A 17,063-nucleotide genomic window follows, 5' to 3' on the forward strand; every position below is an offset into this window, starting at 1 on the left:
AAAACACAGGCGCAAACAAGGATGAGAGAGGAGAAAGGAAAGGACAATATGCGGCAAAGACCGGAGCTGCTCCCCCCTCATTTCCAGCCTACCCCCCCCCTCCGCCCCCGTCTCATTTCTTTTCTCTAACGGAGGGGGCGGAAATAAATGACCTCCAAGGTCTTCTCCAATTCTGACTTCGGGAATTGGGGAGAGCACTTCCGGTGGGAGGAGGGAGGGCGAAAAGGAAGAGGAAAAGGCGGCGCGGAGGAGGTGCCGCGCGTCGCCGAGGTGGCACCGGCGACTCCGCCCCGGCGCTCTCCCAGGGCCCCCAGCTTTCCGCTGGACCCGGCGGAAACGAGCCGCGGCTCCGGGCGGGTGACGGAGCCCCCGGAGCTGGGCGGGCGGCGCCGCTGGCTGGGCCCGGTCCCACCCCGCCTTGGCTGGCCCGCCCCGGCGGCCTTGTGCGCGCGGGCGGTGACAGTGGCCGCCCCGAGGTGCTCGGTCCCTGCGCGCCACGCCCCCTGCCCGCCCGCCTGTCCTTCGGAGGCACGCCCCCTCCCGCCTCTCCGCTTCGACCCCCTCAGGGGCCCAGGCGGGGCCCAAATCTCCGCCAGCATCGCCGCCATCGTCTGCGACGCGTCCCTAGCTCAGCGAAGGACAGGCCTCGCGCCGGGACCCCCATCGACTTCTGAGGTGGCCAGAGCCCCGCCGCGGCCCCTGCCCCTTCCCTGGGTTTTCCTCCGCACACTCGCCACCGGCCGAGCGCCCACCCGATCTCGCGCCACCCCCCCTCACCCCAGTTCCACAGTGCCTTGGGATTCTCGTTCATGTGGCCTAGCCCCCTCCCCCGCACCTTGCCGCGCGCCCCCGGCCCCTCGCGTCCACCTGCCTCCCGCCACTCACCCACCGGGTCTCCCGTGACCCTGTCCTGGGTCTCCCGTCTCCCCCACCGGCTTGCTGCTCCAGCGTCTCCAGTCGTCCGCGCCCGCAGCCCACCAGCCTCTCCCAGCCCATAGCGCCTTGCCCTCCCCCCACCCCACTCCACCAACAGTTCTCCGGGTCTCTTGTCTCTGTGACACACTCCTGCGCTTCAACCATTGGACCTGGCGTCCCTTCCCAGACACACTCGGGGTCTCACTCCCCAACACGCCCCCCCCCCCGCACCTGCACCCCCACACACACCCCTCTGGGCGTCCTGTATCTCCTTCTCAGGGCTGCTGCCTGTCCCAGGGCCTTGGGATTCACTTGTAACTCCAAGGCTGCCCTGCCCCCACTGTCCCCTTCCCACTGCTCCAAACCAACCCACTCCAGGCTGCAGGGCCTTGGACCCTCCTTTCAGCCAAACTTTGTGTTCTTAGAACAAACACCCCAGTGTTCCCCTGCTGAGGCCTGGCCCCACCCAGCCTGCAGCAGGCAACTCCTGGGCGCTGCTTTACCCCAGTCAACGGGACAGCTGTTACCACATTTGCTTCCCCAACTCCTGGATGTCCTTGATTTTCATTTTAGCTTCCCTGTTCTCTTCTGCTTGTGTGTCTCAGGTGCCGGCATGGTAGGGGAGCTCCGCTACAGGGAATTCAGAGTGCCCCTGGGGCCGGGCTTGCACGCCTATCCGGACGAGCTGATCCGCCAGCGGGTGGGCCACGATGGGCATCCTGAGTACCAGATCCGCTGGCTCGTCCTCCGGCGCGGAGAAGACGGGGAAGGGGACTCTAGCCAAGTGGACTGCAAGGCTGAGCACATCCTGCTGTGGATGTCCAACGACGAGATCTACGCCAACTGCCACAAGATGCTGGACGAGGATGGACAGGTCATCGGGCCCTCGCAGGAGATTGCAGGGGACGCTGGGGCCCTGGACAAATCTGTGCTGGGGGAAATGGAAACCGATGTGAAGTCTTTGATTCAGAGGGCCCTCCGGCAGCTGGAGGAGTGTGCGGGCACCATCCCTCCTGCCCCTCTGCTTCACACGGTCCACGTACTCAGTGCCTACGCCAGCATCGAACCCCTGACCGGGGTGTTCAAAGACCCAAGGGTCCTGGACCTGCTCATGCACATGTTGAGTAGTCCTGATTATCAGATCCGCTGGAGCGCGGGCCGGATGATCCAAGCCCTGGCCTCCCATGATGCTGGTGAGGAACAGTGTGGGGCCAAAGGAAGGGGAAGCTAGGTCAGCCCAGGGCCTCACAGGACACTGTGGCAGGAGCCTCTGCCTCATCAGTGCCTGAATGATTCTGTTGCCCTTCTCTTTGAGGTGGAAGAAAAGGAGGTAGGAAGGTAGGTGGGGACATCTCTGTAGGAAGAGGAAGGCTGGCTCAGTCAGGAGAGCATGTGACTCTTCCTCCCAGGGGTCGTGAGTTCAAGCCCCATGTTGGGCATAGAGTTTACTTAAAAAATAATAAAAGAAAGAGGAAGGGCTGAATCCTCAAGAACCTCATATTAATTGGATCTCTATGCAAAGGAAGAGTTAAGATATTAGACTATTGCAAGATATATGTATACGAAATACGTATATAGAAAAGATAGTAAATTGTTGCTTTTGAAGCAAATCAGCATATCATGTCATCCCTAATGGGTGGTGACAAAGGGATTGGACTGAGAGGGTAGAGGGTCTAGGAGGGAAGCCTGGGAAGGGCATGTGAGGGAGCCGTTACTGACTCTGGGGTGTGGGTTTCAGGGACCCGGACCCAGATCCTTCTGTCGCTAAGCCAGCAAGAGGCCATTGAGAAACACCTGGATTTTGACAGCCGCTGTGCTCTGCTAGCCCTGTTTGCACAGGCCACGCTCTCTGAACACCCCATGTCTTTCGAGGGCATTCAGCTGCCACAGGTATTCTGTGGGGAGGTACCGGGGGCGGGGGCTCTAAACAAGATCTAGGGACCAGGCCTTAGTACCTGTCCTTAAAGGATGGAGTGGAAAGAGGAGCTAAAGCTGGGACAAGGTGGATATAGGCCCACGGTTTCATCCCACAGGTCCCAGGAAGGCTGCTCTTCTCCCTGGTGAAGCGCTATTTGCATGTCACTTCCCTTCTGGACCAGCTGAATGACAGCGCTGCAGAACCGGGAGCCCAGAACAACTCTGCTCCCGAGGAGTTGAGTGGGGAAAGGGATCGACTGGAGCTGGAGTTCAGCATGGCCATGGGCACACTGATCTCAGAGCTGGTGCAGGCCATGCGCTGGGACTGGGCCTCGAGCAGACAGGGGCCCTCGGCACGGTCCTCCTGCTCCATCTTCCAGCCCCAGCTGGCAGAGGCCAACCCGGGGCTGCCTCCCACCCGGGCCCAGCCCTCCATTAGGAGGTCAAGGAGGTTCCGCCCTCGCTCTGAGTTTGCAAGTGGCAACACTTACGCCTTGTACGTGCGAGAGACGCTGCAGGCCGGGATGCGAGTGCGCATGCTGGAGGACTATGAGGAGGTCAGCGCTGGGGACGAGGGCGAGTTCCGTCAGAGCAACAATGGCGTGCCCCCCGTGCAGGTGAGCAAAGGTGCGTGGGGGACGCTGGTGGGGATCTAGCTGGGGGAGCATAACTGGGGCTTCTATGCAGGGGGCTCTGGCAGGCCACACCAGGAGAAAACCTGGGGATTGGAATGGTTAAAGGGGGTCAGCATGTAAGAGGGGGGCCATTTGGAGGGCCGAGAAAATCGGGGCTGGGGAGGCCATGAGTTCAGGAAGAAACGGATACGACAAGACTTTCCCAAAGGTCAGGGTCAGGGAGAGAGTAGCTGAGGCCAGGAGGAAGTGGGGGGGGGGCATAAGCCATCAAGGATGGGTGGGAGAAGCAGAGCCTATTCCCATAGGAGAAGGCAGCCTTTGTGTGTATGTTCGTGTCCTCCATAGGCCAGCGTTGTATTGTTTGGAGGTTGTTCCAAACCTGGCCGGGTGGTCAGCCAGAGAGCTGTATGTTCTCATCATTGGGCCACCACTAGCCATTAAGTGAGCCATCTCTTCCCTTTCCCTCTCTTTTTTCCCCATATCTTCCAGGTGTTGTGGGAGTCGACGGGCCGCACCTACTGGGTACACTGGCACATGCTGGAAATTCTGGGCTTTGAGGAAGACATTGAGGATGTGGTTGAGGCTGATGAGTACCACGGGGCAGCGGTCAGTGGAGCCCTGGGCGTAGGTGAGCCCGGAGAGGAAGCAGGGTCCGCGCTGAGCGCAGGAGCAGTGGTCTGGCCCGGCAAGCAGTGACATCTCTGGGCCCTCTGACCTGTTTCCACAGCTCTGCCCTCCTGGCGGTGGAAGCCCATGAAAGAGCTCTATGCAGTGCCCTATGTTCTGCCTGAGGATGAGGATGCTGAAGAGAGTGAACACCTGTCCCAGGCGGAGTGGTGGGAGCTCCTCTTCTTCATCAAGAAGCTCGATGGACCCAACCATCAGGAGGTTCTCCAGATCCTCCAGGAGAACCTGGATGGGGAGGTAGAGCCAGCCTGGAGATACCCAGAAGTCGGAGGGCTCACGGCAAGGGCTGGACTGATAGAGCATTTGGGAGGCTTAGGATGGGGAGTGGAGGTCCACAGTGTAAGGGGCTGCAGGGGAGGGATCTAGAATGTTCAGAGGCATTGGCAAGCTGTGTGGGAGGAGGCAGCTGCCAGCCAGGAGAGCTTCAGGTTGGAGAAGGCCTGTGCGGAGATCCCCACCCCTACCGAGTGGCCCCTGGAGCCTCTGTGCCGGCAGGGCTACCCACAGTGAGCCCTTCTCCCCGACAACAGGTTCTGGATGATGAGATCCTAGCTGAGCTGGCCGTGCCCATAGAGTTGGCCCAGGACGTGCTGCTGGCTCTGCCACAGCGACTCGATGACAGCGCTCTCAGGGACCTGCTCAACTGCCGTGTCTACAGGAAATATGGGCCCGAGGCCCTGGCGAGGCAGCCAGCTTACCCAAGCCTGCTGGAAGCCCAGGCCCAGCCTCAGGAATCAGCAGGTGCAGCCAGAGGGGAAGGTGGGGCGCTAGACAGACTTTGCAGCAGCTCTGCAGGCGGGCCTCTGGGAGGGCTTCAGCCCAGGAGAAGTGTCTGTGCCCATTCTGGTGCCCTCCTGTCTGGAAGAGTTGGCACCTGAGGAAGAAGATGAAGCGTAGAGCAGCTCCCTCCAGCGAGCGGGAGAGGATGGAAAGTCGGAACATTGAAAGAGATCTGAAGCCTCATAATGCCCCCACATTGAACTTTTTCTGTTGCAGAGAAAGCCAACTTATTGCGTGCTTTTAGATACAGGGAAATGCTCTGCTATTTGCAGACGGGAGGCTCCTTTGCTATTTTAAGAATATAAAACACAAGATTTGTCACAGAGCAGTCTTATAAATACATTAAGAGATGCTCTAAGATCCCCATACTAATTTTTAGGGGGACCTCCCCCCGCAAAAAAAAAACATTTTTAGGAGAAATTAGGAGTTATAATTGTGTCTGTCCTTTTCTGATCTTAACCTCACCGACCACGGCCAACTCTTGTGACGTCCACCTTCCTGTAGGAAAAGAACCCCCAACTCAGTATCCCGACACTCCTCTGCGGCGACTGATGGAGGGCTGCGGTCCGCCTGGGAGAAACTTCCTGGACCTGGAGCGAGCCCTCAGCTCGGGGCGGCCCCAGGAGACAGAGATCAAGCCGTTCCTGCTCCAGCTGCAGCGGCAGCCCCAGCCCTTCCTTACCCTGATGCGGAGCCTGGCCAGCCCGGCGGCCAACAAGCCCCTGCACCTGACCGTTCTGAGGTGAGGGGGTGGGGCAGGGCATGGGGCCAAGGGGTCTCTGAGGCTAGCTGCACATCTCTCTCCTCCTGCCTCCCCACCCCCACTCCCCAGAATCCTGATGCAGCTGGTGGACTTCCCCGAGGCACTGCTTCTCCCCTGGCACGAGGCCATGGACGCCTGCATGGCCTGCCTGCGGTCACCAGACACTGACCGAGAGGTACCCCCACCCTGCTCTGCGGAGATGCTGCTGGAGGGAGAGGCCGCAAGGCAGCCTCCGACGAGGCAGGCCCCCTGGGCGAGGCTCCGGAGGGCACAATGGAGCCTCTGTGCTCTGGTTTGGGATTTGTTTTTAAAATCGAATTTTTTTTTTTCCAAATAGGTAATACATTCATACAGTTACAAATCAAAACAGTAGAACAAGGTCTACACTGAGAATTCTCACTTCCACTGTTCTCACTTCCATCTAATTTTCCCATTGCCTCTCCCCAAGTCCCTTATTGGTTACCACTCGTATTAATTTATGTGTACTTCCTGTGGGCCTTATGCAAATATAAATAAGCCCAAGCATTTGCTCTTATTTGCCATCTCCTTTCTTACACAAAAGGTTACGTCTATATTACATGAGAAGCCTCAGTAGCTCCTGTTTGGTTGGGCCTGTTGGGGGACGGGGGGATGCAGGAGGCAGAGGGGTCAGCATACCTCAGGGCCCCCCGCCCCAGAGAGCTCCTGGGCTTGGAAGGCCTGGCAGGGTGTGTCTGCCGTGCACACCTTTGGCGGTTACCCAGATTTTCATTTCGCAGGTGGACTCACTGAGTGTCCCTCTCCGCCCCCTCGCTGCCACCAGGTATCTGTGCTTGGGGCCTGAGCATCTCAAAATGCAGCCCCACAACTGGTTCTTGGGACATGGCCTAAAAAGGAACCACCTGGGAAGCTCTCTGCACCTATTGCCAACATAATCAGTCATCAAGCACCCCAGGATGGCAGAGCATCTCTTAGCTTTTCCGTGTCTGTTTGCCTCGGGTTCTCCAACTCCACCCAGCCCTTGTTCCTGTTGTCCATTCACTGCGGTAGCCCCAGCACCTATATACCACAGTGGGTGCATAGTAAATACTCCAGAAGATTCCCTGTGGCCCGGGCCTCGTCCCCTTTATTCACCAGCCCTGTCCCCACCTCAGGTGCTCCAGGAGCTGATCTTTTTCCTGCATCGCCTAGCCTCCGTGAGCAGGGACTATGCCGTGGTGCTGAATCAGCTCGGAGCCCGAGATGCCATCTCCAAGGCCCTGGAAAAGCACCTGGGAAAACTGGAGCTGGCTCAGGAGCTGCGGGACATGGTGTTCAAGTGTGAGAAGCATGCCCACCTCTACCGGAAACTCACCACCAACATCCTGGGAGGCTGTATCCAGGTCAGGAGGGAGGACAGGGGGCTGCTTGTGGGTTCGCCTCTGGGTAAGAACATGAGCTCTGAGCAGTGGCGGGGGAAGAGGCTGTATTCCTGCAGCTGGGAAAGGCAGGAGAGTCCAGTGAACCCAAGGGCATTTGTTCTCTGCACCCCCTTCCCCACCGGGCCCTGCCGCGCCAGGGTTCTGGAGGAAGTCCCATTGCTGCTGGGTCTTTCTTCCATACATGTTTGCATGTGCTCTCCACATGTGCTCCTCCCTCCTCCCCGAGCCCCTTCTCTCTGATGTTCCGGCTGCAGATGGTGCTGGGCCAGATCGAAGACCACAGACGGACCCACCGACCCATCAACATCCCCTTCTTTGACGTGTTCCTCAGATATCTGTGCCAGGGTCTGTGCCTGTCCCCGCCTTACGCCACACCCCTACGCCTGTGTCTGTTTTCCCTCCACACCTACCGGGCTCTGACGGCCGCCCCTCCCCCCTGCCCCCAGGCTCCAGTGTGGAAGTGAAGGAGGACAAGTGCTGGGAGAAGGTGGAGGTGTCCTCCAACCCGCACCGGGCCAGCAAGCTGACGGACCGCAACCCCAAGACCTACTGGGAGTCCAGCGGCAGCGCCGGCTCCCACTACATCACCTTGCACATGCGCCAGGGCGTCCTCATCAGGTAACGCGCCCCACGACATACGCGCTTTGTCGTGACTTCCTTGTGTTTGTCTTGGGGGAAGCACCACGGCCCCCCTCGAGCCCACACGTGACCAGAGAGTCCCCTTGGCTGTGTCTACAAGGACACGACTCGTTCCGGTCCTGATGGTTTCCTCATCCCTGCTCCCAGGCAGCTAACTCTGCTGGTGGCTGGTGAAGACTCGAGCTACATGCCGGCCAGGGTGGTGGTGTTTGGGGGCGACAGCGCCAGCTCTCTTAACACACAACTCAACTCGGTAGGGACCCGCATGCCATTAGATCAGCCTTCACAGGGCCCGCCCTCCTGCCCAGACTCCTGAACGCCTAAGTTCTTCCCGTCTGGAGCCCCCTAGAAAGTAGAGTCCTTTCTCCCTGTGCCGTTGTGACGGCATCAGGCCCCAAGCAGTGAGGGTGGCATTGGGAGCCCTTGGTCAGGACCCCACACCCGCCTGGGCTGAGGGAGGGGGGAACAGGAGCCGGTGTGGGTGCTCTGAGCACTGCCATCCACACACGGGGAGCTGACAGGCCCCTGTGCCCCGCACCAGGTCAACGTGATGCCCTCCGCCAGCCGGGTGGTCCTCCTGGAGAACCTGAACCGCTTCTGGCCCATCATCCAGATCCGCATAAAGCGCTGCCAGCAGGTTTGCCAGGGGCCTGGGGTGTGGTCTGGGGCTATGGAGCTCTGGGTTCTGTACCTGTTGCAGATCTTGAGCCAGGGCTCCAGCCCGGGGCAAGGGCAACTCCAGGAGTAAGGCACAAAGGTGTGCCTGACCCCAGCGCACTCTGAGGGGGGCGTGGGGCAGCTGAAGACAGGCCTGCGTCCTTTGCAGGGTGGCATCGACACGCGCATCCGGGGGTTGGAGGTCCTGGGCCCCAAGCCCACCTTCTGGCCGGTGTTTCGGGAGCAGCTGTGCCGTCACACTCGCCTCTTCTACATGGTGCGGGCCCAGGCCTGGAGCCAGGACATAGCAGAGGACCGCCGGAGCCTCTTGCACCTGAGTTCTAGGTGTGTGCGAGCCTGTGTGTGTGGCTGGGTGTGTGTGTGAAAGGTAAGAGTAGTACCCTGGGTAGGGTTCGATGGAGGGCTAACATGCTTGGGGAGGCAGCTGGGGTGTTCTACAGTTTGGGGAAGGAAGAAAGAATGGAAAGAAGAGATTTCTCTCGTGGGCGGGGGGTGGGATGTGCCAGTTAACGCAGGGGAGCTTCGAAGTACTGGGTAGAGATTGGGTCTGGTTGGTAGGGGCTAGCCGGGCCGTCTTAGGCTGGGCAGATGCTGGGGTAACTTACGCCTCGAGCCCCTGACACCTGCCTCCCCCATCCTCACCCCCAGACTCAACGGGGCTCTGCGCCAGGAGCAGAATTTTGCCGATCGCTTCCTCCCTGATGACGAGGCTGCCCAAGCACTGGGCAAGACCTGCTGGGAGGCCCTGGTCAGCCCCCTGGTGCAGAACATCACCTCCCCCGGTAACCGTCCTGACCCTTGGCCCCACTAACCAGCCCCTTCTTGCTCTGCCCTAGAGCCACCTGCATTATGTTCTTGGCCCTTTCGGTACCTGCAGTGGTTTGGTACCCCAGTGCCCCTCTTCTCCCAGCCCAGGGGCCATCTCCTTTCCCATGTCTCCCAGCTGACACCATAAAGGGGGCCTTGCTAGCTGCCCCCACCCCCGCCACCCGGTACCTTCCGTCCGATCCCTCATTCTCGGTGCTTCTGTCCAGCCCAGCCTCTCCCGCTGCCCTGGAGACACGCCCTGCCTTGGTTTGTTTTTCCCCACCTCCAGATGAGGATGGCATCAGCCCCCTGGGCTGGCTGCTGGACCAGTACCTGGAGTGTCGGGAGGCGGCCCACAACCCCCAGAGCCGCGCGGCCGCTTTCTCCTCCCGGGTGCGCCGCCTCACCCACCTGCTAGTGCACGTGGAGCCCTGCGAGGCGCCCCCTCCAGCGGTGGCCGCTCCCCGGCCCAGTGAGTACCTGCGGCTCCGGTGGGAGGTCGGTGAGAAGCGTTTCTCTGCGGCCCCCCGCTCGCACCCTACAGCCTTCCCTCTCACGCTTTCCCGCCCCACCCAGCTGTTCATCTTCCCGGTTTGTGTCACCCCCACCCAGGAGCCTCACGGCGGGGAGGGGGCGGGTAGCACGTCAGGAAAGGCCCCAGGGCTCACCCTGGTCTGAGGACCCCCAAGCTGAGGGCTGCCCCTGCCTGTCTCCACAGAGGGCAGAAACCGCAGCCACGACTGGAGCTCCCTGGCCACCCGGGGGCTTCCCAGCAGCATCGTGAGAAACCTGACCCGCTGTTGGCGGGCGGTGGTGGAGGAGCAGGTGGGCGGGCGCAGGTGCCGGGGAGGGGAGGGGAGGGGAGGGCGGCTGGCGGCCTGCGGGGCGTGCCCTCACGCCGCGGCCGCCTCCCTGCAGGCCAGCAGCTTCCTGACCTCGCGCTGGCGGGATGACGACTTCGTGCCGCGCTACTGCGAACACTTCCACAGCCTGCAGAAGTCCAGCTCCGAGCTGTTCGGGCCCAGGGCGGCCTTCTTGCTAGCCCTGCACAACGGCTGTGCTGGGGGCCTGCTGAAGCTCCCGTTCCTCAAAGCTGCCCACGTGAGCCTCCCGCCTCGCCTCTGGCCCGCGCCCCTCCCTGCAGTCGCTCCGTGCCCCCCTCCTCACAGCGGCGTCCCTTCCGTGCCCATTCAGCAAGGGCCGGGGCTTGCGTAGAACCATGTGTTTGAAAGCTCAAACACCAAAGACACAGATAGTGACCTGCAGCGTGTTCTCCTAATACTATCTTGATACGCTTGCTCTTTCTGTTGGTGTGCACGGTGTAACACTTTACCCACAAGTAGCTAAAATGCTTTATGCTGGTGTCTTTTGACCATTATATATACATATTTTTAAGATTTTATTTATTTGAGATAGAGATAGCGCATGAGTGGGGGGGAGGGGCAGAGGGAGAGGGAGAAGCAGGCTCCCCGCTGAGCAGGGAGCCCGTTGTGGGGCTCGATCCCAGGACCCTGGGATCATGACCTGAGCCGAAGGCAGGTGCTTAAGGACTGAGCCACCCAGGCGCCCTTGACTGTTACCTTAAAAGCCTTTTTCAGTGTTGCTTTGTCCTTATTTTTTATTTTTGTATGAATTCCATCTAACGGGTGTACTAGAATTTACTCCACCATTCCCAGCATTCCATAGATGTGTAATAAGTGCTTCAAATGTGTCCGGCACTGTGATAAGAGCTGAAGATAGACAAAGTCCCTCTCCTTAAAGTTTGCAGGGTTCCTGGGAAGGCACACGGTTGGGCAGGTGATAAAGTCAGCCAGGCTAAGCGCTGCAGGGGGGCTGAACAGCGGCTGCTCGAGTTGCTTCCGGCCCTTCTGTCTGATCAGTGACACTGCAGTGGGACCACCTCTGTGCACATAAATCATTTCCTCACATTAAATTATTGTGATTAGATTAATTTTTAGAAACGTTCAGTGTGAAAAAAACACCTCCTGGGGCGCCTGAGTGGCTCAGTCGTTAAGCGTCTGCCTTCGGCTCAGGTCGTGGTCCCGGGGTCCTGGGATGGAGCCCCGCATCGGGCTCTCTGCTCAGCGGGAGGCCTGCTTCTCCCTCTCCCACTCCCCCTGCTTGTGTTCCCTCTCTCGCTGTGTCTCTCTCTGTCAAATAAATAAATAAAATCTCTAAAAAAAACCCTACCTCCTAATTGTTAACTTGCACAACTGTTGATGGTTTTATAAAAGAGTTCCGTAAAATGTCGCCCACCTTGGGAAGCAGCTCAGCTGTTCTATGCACTTGCTCAGACCTTCCTCTCTGCCCCGCTCCCCTCCTCCAGTCGCCTGACCGTGGTTTCCCTGTGCCCTTCTCCGTGTGCAGGTGAGCGAGCAGTTCGCCCGGCACATCGACCAGCGGATCCAGGGCAGCCGGATTGGTGGAGCCCGGGGGATGGAGATGCTGGGGCAGCTGCAGCGCTGCCTGGAGACGGTCCTCATCTTCTCCGGCCTGGAGATAGCCACCACCTTCGAGCATTACTACCAGTGAGCGCGGACCTGGGGGGTGGGGGCGCGGGGGGGCACGGATGGCAGAGGCGGGGGCAGGGCCGGCGCCAGCTCGCGGTTCGAGCGGGGGGGCCGAGCTGCCGCCGCACTGAGGCTCGGCCCTGCTCTGCGTGTGCTGCAGGCACTACATGGCAGACCGTCTCCTGAGCTTGGGCTCGAGCTGGCTGGAGGGGGCTGTGCTGGAGCAGATCGGCCTCTGCTTCCCCAACCGCCTCCCCCAGCAGATGCTGCTCAGCCTGAGCACCTCCGAGGAGCTGCAACGCCAGTTTCACGTCTACCAGCTCCAGCGGCTCGATCAGGAACTCCTGAAGCTGGACGACACCGAGAAGAAGATACAGGTGGGCGTGGGTGCCGGCCAAGGGAGGGTGGGAAGGGAGGGAGGTGAGGAGTAGACCAGAGGAGGCCCAGCGGCTGTCGGGCACCCCGTGTTTCTTCCTCAGGGGGGCCTCGAGGCCAGTGACAAGGAGCACAAGGAGGAGAAGGCAGAGGAAGCAGAGGGAGCTGGGGCAGCAGCAGCCACAGACATGGCGGGGGAGGAGGACGAGGAGGAAGATGAGGATCTCTACTATGAGGGGGCCATGCCCGAAGTGTCCGTGCTAGTCCTGTCCCCACGCTGCTGGCCCATTGCCTCCATCCGCCACACGCTGAACCCCCGAACCTGCCTGCCCTCCTACCTCAGGGGCACTTTGAACCGCTACTCCAACTTCTACAGCAAGAGTGAGGAGCCAGGAAGAGGATGGCATTCAGGGAGGGAGCCTGCGGGTGGGGTGGGCCCTGGGGTGAGAGCCTCAGTGGAGTGGATTTGAGAAGAAAGGAGCTTACGTTTGGGGTGAGGGCAGGGGCTATCAAGCACCTGGTCCCCAGACTGTTGCCTTTTCTGTCCTAAAAACAAACACGGGACTCTCTTTAGAGAGTGGGAGGTGGGGAGGATGGAGGCAGGGGCACCTGAGGCCACCAGGAAGGACTTGCCCCCCGTGGCAGGGGTCTGGCTCCTGGTCAGTCATTGTCCCCTGACTTCCCACTGGGGGCTGGTCCTGGGCTGGGCAGCAACATAGGGAGAAGAGACTCAGACCCTGCCCTCAGGGGGGGTTGGGGGGCTCCCAGACTAACCAGGGAGACCTCATTCCCTCTTTCATCGTGGATAGTCCAGTTTCATGAGAGCCCCAGGCCTTCCTCACTTCATGGTTTTGTCTCCCTAGGAAAAAAAAAGGGGGGGGAACTTCTGGAAGGCACTGATCAGAGCCCCCTGGCACAAGGCGAGGCACAGGGTGGGCTGCCAGATACCTGAGGTTTACCCAAGAGGGGCACGGTGAAGGCCAAGCTCTGGAAGTTCAGGAAGCACAGGATCCATGAACACTGGGGTGCACGCTCGGCAGAGATTAGCAGGGGCAGGGCTCAACCAACAGTCCCCCCTCACCAGCCCTGACCTCCTTCTCTCCCTGACCTGTCTCAGGTCAGAGCTACCCGGCCCTGGACGTGGGACCCCATCGGCGGCTGCAGTGGACGTGGCTGGGCCGGGCTGAGCTGCAGTTTGGGGACCAGACCCTGCATGTGTCCACCGTGCAGATGTGGTTGCTGTTGTATCTCAACGAGCTGAAGGTGGCCCAGCCCAGCTAGGCAGCCCTGCTCTCTCTACCTTGTCCCTCACCCCTCTTCCCTAAACCTCAACTCCCTACCCTCCCTCCCTCTCCCTTCTCTGCTCCACTCTTTGGGGAAGCCCTGAGTATTTCCTTCGTCTTCTCGAAGGCTGTCTCCGTGGAGAGTCTGCTGGCACTCTCTGGGCTCTCTCCAGACATGCTCGATCAGGCGATTGGGCCTCTTACCTCTTCGAGAGGCCCCCTGGACCTTCAAGAGCAAAAGGGTGTCCCAGGAGGTATGTACTTGGGGAGAGGGGCCTCTGCTCTCAGCCTCCTCGTGGGCCCCCCACTGGTGACTAGCGCTTATTTCAGGGGTGCTCAAGATTCGAGATGCCAGCGAGGAGCCCAGGCCAAGGAGGGGCAACGTGTGGCTCATCCCACCTCAGACGTACCTGAAAGCTGAGGATGAAGAGGGTCGGAACCTGGAGAAGAGACGGAACCTTCTGAACTGCCTCATTGTCCGAATGCTCAAGGCACATGGGGACGAGGGGCTGCACATCGACCAGCTTGTCTGTCGGGTAGGCGGGGGTGGGTGCGGGGGAGGGCGCTTCGGGGTCGGGGGCAGCCCACAGGAGGAGGCCTGTCCACCGTGGAAGCCTCTGGCTCACCATGGAGCCTGTAGGTGGATGGGGGGGAGGCTGGGGCACGCCTAAAGGCTTAGAGCTCACTGGCTGGCAGCCTGTGCCCGGAGCGGGAGCTCGAGGTGGAGTCAGCTGGGTGTCTGCCACCTGCTGTGTCCCCTTCCCTCTCCTTCCCAGGTCCTGGACGCTTGGCAGAAGGGCCCATGTCCCCCCCGGGGTTTGGTCAGCAGCCTCGGTAGGGGGTCTGCCTGCAACAGTACCGACGTCCTGTCCTGTATCCTGCACCTCCTGGGCCAGGGCACCGTGAGGCGCCATGACGACCGGCCCCACACACTGTCCTATGCGGTCCCCGTGACGGTGATGGAGCCTCACACCGAGTCCCTGAACCCAGGCTCTTCAGGCCCCAACCCCCCCCTCACCTTCCATACCCTGCAGATCCGCTCTCGGGGCGTGCCCTACGCCTCCTGCAGCGGCCCCCAGAGCTTCTCCACCTTCCGGTAGCCCTGGAGATGGGACCAGTGCTTTCTACGGAAATAAAGTGCGGGAGTTTGATTACGTGGCCTGTGTGGTGAGTGCTAAGGCTCTGCCGGGCAGCGGAGACTTCCTGGCCGGAGAGGGAGCGGAGCCCTCTGGCTCTGAGGCCACGTCGTCCCATGCCGGGAGTCACTGCCAGGGTGAAGTTGGCAGCCTGGGGAGAGCGCTGGAGGGAGTCAGGTGTGTGTGGGCGGTAAGTAGACAAGACAGGGCTGGACCTTCAGTCCTTCTCAGAGAGTCTGTGGTCAGAAGTGCTTTCACCTGGCAGGCTGGAGACCCAAGTCCCCCTTGCCGCACGCTCAGTGGCTTGTAACTTGGGCAGATTGTTAAGCAGGGCTCCACCGTTTTCATTTGTGGAATTGGACCAGAGTCCCCGTGGGTTCTGACGAGCACCAGGTATGGGAGCATTTGACGTGCCAGTGAATCACTCTTTTGGCCACCGCACCCAGCAGTGAGTGTAATGCACGGTAAGATAAAGGACCCTGGTGGCCACTGCAGGCACCCAGGAGCCTGAATATGCATTCCATCCCGAAGCTTTAGGATCTGGGTTGGAAGCAGACCTAGAAGGAACTGCAGCTCCCTTGAGCCCCTCCTCGCTGCCCTCTTCGGGTCGTGTAGAGCCGCTCTTGCCAAAGCCAGACCCCCACTAGCACCATAGGCGGGCCACTGTTGGGGAGGCTTGCTCCGTGCTGCTGCCTGCCTCCCCTGGCCCCGCCCACACTGAGGCAGGGCGGGGTGGGCTGGGGGACCCAGTGCCAGGGGAGGAGCTCTGCATCTCGCAGGCGCTATTACGGGGGTCAGGAAGGAGTGACGCAGGCATCCTGAGTCCAAGGTTCTTGCAGCCAAGAGATGACTAGGAGAAGGCTACAGAACGGTGGGGGAGGAGTGAGGGAGTCACGTGGTGAGAGAGGGCACAGAGGCCAGACCGAGGGAACTGGGTGCCACCCAAGACAGAGATTTGGAATAGAATCTGTAAGGGAAAAAGGCCAGGGCTTGGGAGAGTCAGGACGCCCAGGACAAGACAGCAAAACGGAGGGCAAACAGGGTAGCCACCGAGGGCCCGTGCCTGCTTTACTTTGCAGTATGGTGGCCCCATGGTGCTGTGGGTGGTTCTCAGAGCAGAACTATCTGGTAGGTCCACGCTAGTCCACGACACAGAAGACTGGCAGCAGGCCAGGGCAGCACTGGGCCCCAGGGCACACAGGGTTGTTGCAGTTTGTCACTTGGGTGCCTCTCCGTCTTCGTGCCAGAGATCATGGCCTAGCTCCTTTATGGGCCCAGGCCGTGCCCTTATTCTTGAGCTAGCTCTTACGAGCCAGAACTTTTTGCCCTTTTCTGGGTTCTCATGCTCTTTCTGAGCCTATCCTTCTCCATCAGAAACCCAGAGAGGCTCCAAGCTCTAGTAGCCAGATCAGAATGCAGCACATGGAGGGGACAGGAGGGGACTTTGCCCCCCTGCACTGCTGCTGTGCCCACAGGCTCCCGCATGGGCCGTGCTGTAGGCTCAACCCCTCAGCCTCCCACAGGGTGCCTACCTGCTTATCTGTAACGGACGAGTCTCTTGCAAATTCTTACGGGAAGAACACACCCGCCTTGGCCCCAGTTCCCTGCATGTTCCTGCCTGCAGTCCAGCTCCTGTGCCCTCAGCACACAATGTAACCCCACGTCCACTCTGGCCTTATTTGTCCAAACGCAGCCACCCAGGTGAGCAGTCCCGACTGCCCGCTCACCAGCACCAGTGAAAACGTGAGCCTCCCCCCCTGCCCTCAGGACTTGCCGTCCATCCAGGGCACATGCTTCCTGTCTGACTCGGACAGAAGTTTGCTCCCCTGCCCCCCTTGTGAGACCTTCCTCACAGCCTCGGTTCCTTATATCCCAGACAGCTGGCTGTACACAAAGGATCGCATATTGATTCCACTTACAGGGAATGTTCTAAAATAGGCAAATCTAGAGACAAAGTGGTTTAGTGGCTGCCTAGGGCTGGGGAGATTGGGAAGAAATGGGGAGTGTCTGCTAGACACTCGAAAATGTTACAAAATTGTGATGGTTGCACTACTCTGTGAATAGACTAAAAACCATTGTACAATTTTTTTTCAAAAAAATTTTTTTAAAGATTTTATTTATTTGACAGAGAGAGACACAGCGAGAGAGGGAACACAAGCAGGGGGAGTGGGAGAGGGAGAAGCAGGTTTCCCATGGAGCAAGGAGCCGAATGCGGGAGTCAATCCCAGGACTCTGAGATCATGACCTGAGCCGAAGGCAGACGCTTAACGACCAAGCCACCCAGGCGCCCCCGAATTGTACAATTTAAATGGGTAAACTGAATTATATCTCAGTATGTTGCCAATAAAAACCAGAAACAAGCAGACCAACTAACCCGTAGCTAAAGCTCCGAGCTCTCCAATGTCTCCCGTGGATCCTTGGTGAAGGGGAAAAGTGAAGGCCTGGGGGTGGGGGCGGCAATACAACCCAGTGGTGGCCGTGCATCGTGTTTTGACTACCGTTCATCTGAAGCCCCTTCTCATACTTGGGAACTCCACA

At 59.7% G+C, this 17,063-nt stretch overlaps 1 protein-coding gene across 1 annotated transcript; it reads left to right on the top strand.

The window, feature by feature from the left end:
• The first annotated feature begins 251 nt into the window (after nt 1-251).
• CUL7 (cullin 7) lies at nt 252-14,540 on the top strand. Its single transcript, XM_036124045.2, has 26 exons — nt 252-675; nt 1,521-2,108; nt 2,654-2,805; nt 2,949-3,449; nt 3,957-4,095; nt 4,195-4,391; nt 4,685-4,895; nt 5,439-5,676; nt 5,767-5,872; nt 6,831-7,058; nt 7,352-7,442; nt 7,544-7,715; nt 7,884-7,989; nt 8,278-8,373; nt 8,563-8,738; nt 9,063-9,196; nt 9,511-9,693; nt 9,940-10,046; nt 10,140-10,322; nt 11,589-11,749; nt 11,892-12,108; nt 12,211-12,487; nt 13,224-13,369; nt 13,517-13,643; nt 13,720-13,925; nt 14,166-14,540. The coding sequence occupies exons 2-26, from the start codon at nt 1,529-1,531 to the stop codon at nt 14,487-14,489; spliced, it is 5,058 nt and encodes a 1,685-aa protein (XP_035979938.1). The 5' UTR covers nt 252-675; nt 1,521-1,528; the 3' UTR covers nt 14,490-14,540.
• Nucleotides 14,541-17,063: the final 2,523 nt, after the last annotated feature.

The sequence above is a fragment of the Halichoerus grypus genome, chromosome 9 (assembly GCF_964656455.1).
Source record: "Halichoerus grypus chromosome 9, mHalGry1.hap1.1, whole genome shotgun sequence".
Lineage (NCBI taxonomy): Eukaryota > Metazoa > Chordata > Mammalia > Carnivora > Phocidae > Halichoerus > Halichoerus grypus.

What these genes read in the sequence shown, in the direction of transcription:
- CUL7 (XM_036124045.2), top strand. Translation starts at nt 1,529, where the DNA reads ATGGTAGGGGAGCTCCGCTACAGGGAATTCAGAGTGCCCCTGGGGCCG. An exon ending in GCATAAAGCGCTGCCAGCAG is followed by an intron (nt 8,374 to 8,562) that starts GTTTGCCAGGGG and finishes CGTCCTTTGCAG; the next exon opens with GGTGGCATCGACACGCGCAT. An exon ending in GGTGGCCGCTCCCCGGCCCA is followed by an intron (nt 9,694 to 9,939) that starts GTGAGTACCTGC and finishes CTGTCTCCACAG; the next exon opens with AGGGCAGAAACCGCAGCCAC.